The 6,000-nt window shown below is 35.3% G+C and overlaps 1 protein-coding gene across 1 annotated transcript; it reads left to right on the top strand.

The window, feature by feature from the left end:
• Positions 1-2,408: 2,408 nt before the first annotated feature.
• LOC120126790 lies at positions 2,409-3,551 on the top strand. Its single transcript, XM_039144885.1, has one exon. The coding sequence runs from the start codon at positions 2,409-2,411 to the stop codon at positions 3,549-3,551; it is 1,143 nt and encodes a 380-aa protein (XP_039000816.1).
• Positions 3,552-6,000: the final 2,449 nt, after the last annotated feature.

Below are 6,000 nucleotides of genomic sequence, written 5' to 3'. Positions count from 1 at the left end.
ATTTTCATTTCACTTGCTTCCACTTTACTCCTACAATAATCACTACTTTATGCCTTGAGATTCTTCATTTTGCCTTTTTCACTTTATTTCTTTTTAATGAATTTTCGCTCCCTTTTTTCTTCTTTGAAGTTTCTTTTTAGCAAATCTTCCATTCATTACTTTTTAAACATATATATATAATCAATAAAATATTTAGAGCTAATTGGTCCTTAAACTTTTAAATATTCCAATTCCATCCTCAAATAATGACTCTCATTCTATACTAGTCCTTAAGCTTTTGAACATTCTAATTTCATCCCTAAACTATGACCATCTTTCTAAATTGGTCCCAAAACTTTTGAATATCCTAGTTTCATCTCAAAAATCATCCAAATATGCAATTAGTGTCACCCATAATTTAACATAATTTTTTTCCCAAACATATAATAATATAACTTGGCCAAACGATTTTATTAACGAGGGATGTGATTAGTATAAATGTATAGTTTGGGATGAAATCGGAATGTTCAAAAGCTTTGTGGATTGATTTATAATGAGGGTCGTAGTTTGGGAATGAAATTGGAATATTTAAAAGTTTAGGGACTAATCTAAAACAAGGGTCATAGTTTGAGGACATGTGATGCAATTAACTCAAATATTTATCAAAAAGATTAATGAAAACAAAAGCATTGAATATTAATTTTTTTAAAATATAATAATTAAAAATACTAATAGGCCATGAAAATTGGAGGAAAAATCTACATCAATTAAAATTTAAAACCTTTTTATACCACTAATTTTCTTATATTTTATTTAAATTATTTTCCGAATGTATCCACCACCATTTAATAGGTTTTACACATGTGGCTCTTTATTGCTGTTACATGGGTTTCCGAGCATTCTCAATCATTATCACTGGCATCAAGGGAGTTTTGATAATATCAAATATTCCCACAAACACTCTCTTCTTTCACATGCCTACAACTTTCAACTTTATATCTCCACATTTTATTTAGGTTTATATTTGTAGTGTACCACAAATATAAATGTACATTTATCAATAACATAGGTAGGATCTTATTTTAAGGGATGAAATTTTAAAATGATAGAAATTAGTAAAATTATAAAAATTTAAGGGACGAAAATAAATTATCAATTAAAAATAAAAATAAAATATCTAAAATATATATTAATTTGAAATTTTTGAAAGATAACTTTTCCAGCTACCGCTTTGATCCGCCCCTATATATATCCCTATTATGATATAAAAATAAAAAAATAACATAAATACCTTACAAATATATTTATATTAAAACTGACAAATAAGGAAATTATAAATTTATAATAAGTATTAAAAAAATTTAAAACACGAAATAAAACTTTGGGGGATGCACATCTATAGTGTTTAGCTGGTACACTGGTTTTAATATGTTTTATAAATATTAGTTTACATGTGAGTTATTAATTAAATGTTAGAATGTTTATTATTATTATTTTAGAACCGGAAATGTTTGAATGTTTAGTTCTACCTAACAGACGAGAGACATGTATACATTTCAATTTAAAATTATAAGTGATGTTAATAATCAACTTTCTAGATTTAATTATTATTTTTAATATATCATTAAGAATAAAGACATATATTGAAGGGACAGACAAAGCACACAAATTTATGATTTTCTTTAAAATTTAAGATAATTTGATATAATTTGAATAAATATTATATTTAAAAATATTATACATAAACTCAGTTGGATTATACCACATAAACAACACCAATTGAAGATATATGACCTGTATTAAATATAAAAACATTATAAAAATATTAAATTAAATTGTAAAATTTTAAAATACATAGGATTAATTTAGTATTAAATAATTTTTAAAGATTAAATTAAAAATAAAATAAAATTTAAGAAACTTGATATGTGATTAAACTAGAGACGTATGATAATGTTTCTTTAAGAAACATTATATACCAAAATAAGAAAACAAACGAACGTTGGAGGCAAAAGATGCATTAAGCCAGAGGCGAATGATAATGAAATGCTATAAGGGACCTCTAGAACTCCCAAGATTTGGAGAAATTTTGTTGAAGTTTAAAATATTTTATAAATCATTACTTGACCCTTCAAAATTTTAAGAAATTCTCATTATTACTTAAAGTTTTACAATATTTTAATTTAAAACTCACGCAAATTTAAAATCATAAATTTTATAAAAAAGTTTTCTCTCTCGGTGCATGTTAGCAAGACTAACAGCGATTGAAGACAAGTCATCATTTCCTTCTGATTTCTCGACTAGATTGAATTTCTTTTGATTCTGCTTGCGATTTGGGGGTTTTGTTGGCGATTTCTACGGGATCTGCAACTGATTGGAGAAAATTGTTTGCGGCGGGCAATGAGCAAGAATTAGATTTCTTCCCTCTAATGGAGATTGAGGGTTCGCTTACTGTGAAACCTCCGAAGCACATATTCGAAGAGGGGATCTTAGAATGGAGGTACGCTCTTGTTGGGCAATTTATAGGCTCAACTCCCAATTTTGGGTTGTTGCAGAAGACGATTGACCTGATGTGGAACAAGGCTGCTCTGGTGAAGGTGAGCATTACGGGATCCAATCTTTTTGTTTTTGCTTTTACTGGTTCGTATGCCAGGGACTGGGTTTTAGAGAATGGTCCCTGGCATATTCAACACAAGCCTCTTTTCCTTAGGAAGTGGGAGCCGAATTTGAAGGAGCTGCACTTCGATTTGGATCGCATGCCAATTTGGTTTCAACTCTTCAATGTCCCCTTGGAATTATTTTCAAAGAGCGGTTTAAGCTACATTGCAAGTGCAATTGGTATGCCTCTTCACATGGACTCTATTACAGCTTCTAGGGAGAGATTGGAGTTTGTTAGGGTTTGTATAGAAATTTCTGTAAATTCTAAGATTCCAGATTACATAGATGTGTTGCTTTGCGATGATTCTATTACCCGAATTAAGGTTGTTGTTCCTTGGAGGCCTTCATCTTGTGTGGAGTGTAAGAGATTTGGGCATTCTGTTAAATTCTGCCCTCTGGGGAAGAAGCAAGAATGGAGGGTAAAGCAAACAGTACATGAAGCTAAACTAGATGATACTGTAAATAATAGTATAGTTGAGGCTGAGAAGCAAAATCCTATAGTAGCTCCTGGAGGTAGCATTCAGACTGAGCATATTGATCCATGTAATTCTGAAGGTGTTGTTGATACTTGTTTAGACAAGGCTCAAGCTGCTTCAGGGGATGGAGCTAAAGATGGCACTAAACAGATCACTAAGGAGGGTCCTCCTGGTAGCAACCCCCCATTGAAGCGTGGAAGAGGTAGGACAGGTAAAACTACTATGGGGGGCTCCAAGAATAAATTTGAGATTCTGGCCTCCATTGATCCTGAACATTTGCAGCCGGTTGAGGACTCGGGTAAGAAGCAACGAGCAGTTTCGCTAAGGGTGGCTAAACTGGTCCAGGATTTGAAATTAAAGAAGAAGGAGCAGGTTGAGAAAGTTATGAAGCTGGAGGATAGAGGTTGTGCCTCTTCTTCCCTAAATCTCTTTTGTTAATTTGCTACTGGAATGTTCGAGGATTTTATAATCCTCGCAAGCAAGGTAAAGTGATGAGGTGGGCTGCAAATTGCCAAATTGATGTTCTCTGCTTATTGGAAACTCGAGTTAAGGTTGATAGCTCTTTGACTATTCTAAGTCGAAATTTTAGTGATTGGAAAGCTTGATGTAATTATAATCATGCTGCCAACGGTCGAATTTGGGTTCTCTGGCGTAGATGTATGGATTGCTCAGTTGTTTCTGTTTTTGACCAATGTATTTATGTTAGATGTGCTATTGGGGGTAACACTTTTATTCTTACTGTTGTTTATGGTTTGAATGAGGGAAATGGTAGGAGGCAGTTATGGAGTCAACTCAACTCTCTGGAATGTACTGTGGGAGATCTTCCATGGCTTATAGGTGGTGACTTCAACATCATCTTGAATGTCGAGGAAAGCTCGGTTTATGTTAGTTCCTCGACTTTGGTTGACAGTTCTGAATTCCGGAATTGTGTGGATAATTTGGGGATTTTTGATCACCCTTACAATGGTCCTTGCTCCACTTGGTCAAATAAATAGCAGGATACTTATTTGGCTTGTAAGCTTGATCGTGTCATGATAAACCCAAGGTGGATCGATGTTTTCCCAGATTCTGTTGTGGAGTTTCAGGCCCCTGGGGACTCGGATCACTGCCCTGCCTTTGTGTGGCTCCACAAGGCAACCCCTACTGCAAGGCCAAAGCCGTTCAAATTTTTCAACTTTTGGGCCTTGCACCCGGGGTTTTTAAACATTGTGAGAGATTCTTGGCAGCAACCAATGGTTGGAAATCCAGCTCAGGTTTTGTTCCAAAAATTGAAGAGGTTGAAGTGCTCTCTCAAGGCTTTAAATAAAGCTCATTTCAATGACATTTCAAATAAGATGAAACAGAAGCGAGAGGAACTCCTTAGTATTCAGCTTGCTAATCTTCAATGGGGTTCTGCTGGCAGCAGCATTGAGAATGAACTTCAAGTAGAAAGGGAGCTAAAAAATCTTGAAGAGGCTGGGTTACTATTTTACAAACAAAAAGCTAAAGCCAATTGGATCAAGGAGGGTGACCAAGGGATGAAATTCTTCCACTCAGTAGTGGCTAGCAGAAGAAAGAGTAATACAATCAGAGTTCTCTATGACCAAGCGGGGAATAGATTGGACTCTTTTGATGGTATTTCGGCTGAGGTGATTAAATTTTTCCAGAATCAGCTGGGTTTGGTAGATGATAATGTCTTGGGCAGCACTATTTCTACTATTAGGGGTATTCTTAATTTCTCATTCCCTACAGGCGCTGACGGTGAACTGTGCAGAGATGTTTCTGATGCTGAAATTAAAGAAGCCATTTGGGGGCAAGGCAATGATAAATCTCCTGGGCCCGATGGCTTTAATCCCTTCTTCTTCAAGAAAGCTTGGTCAATAGTGGGTGTGGATTTTGTTGCTGCTATCAGGTATTGCTTTGACATATCTTTTATTCTCCATGCCTTTAATGCCACTGCTGTAGTCTTGGTTCCTAAAGTGCCAAATCCTAGCCTTGTCAAGGACTTCAGGCCTATATCATGCTGCACAGTGATATATAAGACCATTACAAGGATTTTAGTGAGACGATTGTCTACTGTGTTCCCTAGCATGGTTTTAAAGAATCAAACTGCTTTTGTTAAAGGTAGGAGTATAGTGGATAATACCCTCCTTGCCCAAGAGGTTATTAGGGGCTATAGTAGAAAGAACATTTCCCCTAGATGTGCCTTGAAGTTGGATCTACAGAAAGTGTTTGATTCTCTCAATTGGGATTTCTTAGTTGTTGTTCTCACTACTCTTGGCCTTCCTGCTAGATTTATTAGATGGATTTCTGCTTGTTTTACCAAGCCTAGCTATTCGATTGTAATAAATGGCAGTTTAGTTGGTTATATTAGGGGGGCTCGTGGTGTTAGGCAAGGTGACCCCCTTTCACCTTATCTCTTTGTGCTTGCCATGAATGTATTATCAAATCTATTGAACCTGGCTGCTCTTAAGGGGATTTTCAATTATCATCTCAAGTGTAAAAGGATTGGTTTAACCCATCTTTGCTTTGCGGATGATCTCCTCATCTTTTGCAAGCCCTCTGTTGACTCTATTAGTGGTGTCAAAGCTGTTCTGGAAGTTTTCTATCTCATGTCTGGGTTGAAGCTAAATATTAACAAAAGTGAGATTTTTGTAGTGGGGTTAAATGCTGCTCAATGCACTACCATCAGTGAGGGCACTGGTTTTAAATTAGGCAAACTCCCTGTTCGCTACTTAGGAATTCCTTTGGTGACTAAGAAGCTCACGGAGAGAGACTGCCTTAGTCTCATTGATAAAATCAGAGCTAGGTTGACCTTGTGGGAAAATAAACATTTGAGTTTTGCTGGCAGGCTCCAGTTAGTGCGTTATGTTTTGTTCAGCCTAACTAATTATTGGTGTAGGCAAGT

Source organism: Hibiscus syriacus, unplaced genomic scaffold, assembly GCF_006381635.1.
Source record: "Hibiscus syriacus cultivar Baekdansim isolate YM2019G1 unplaced genomic scaffold, ASM638163v2 tig00110462_pilon, whole genome shotgun sequence".
Lineage (NCBI taxonomy): Eukaryota > Viridiplantae > Streptophyta > Magnoliopsida > Malvales > Malvaceae > Hibiscus > Hibiscus syriacus.
This window is presented reverse-complemented; position numbering and strand designations above follow the sequence as displayed.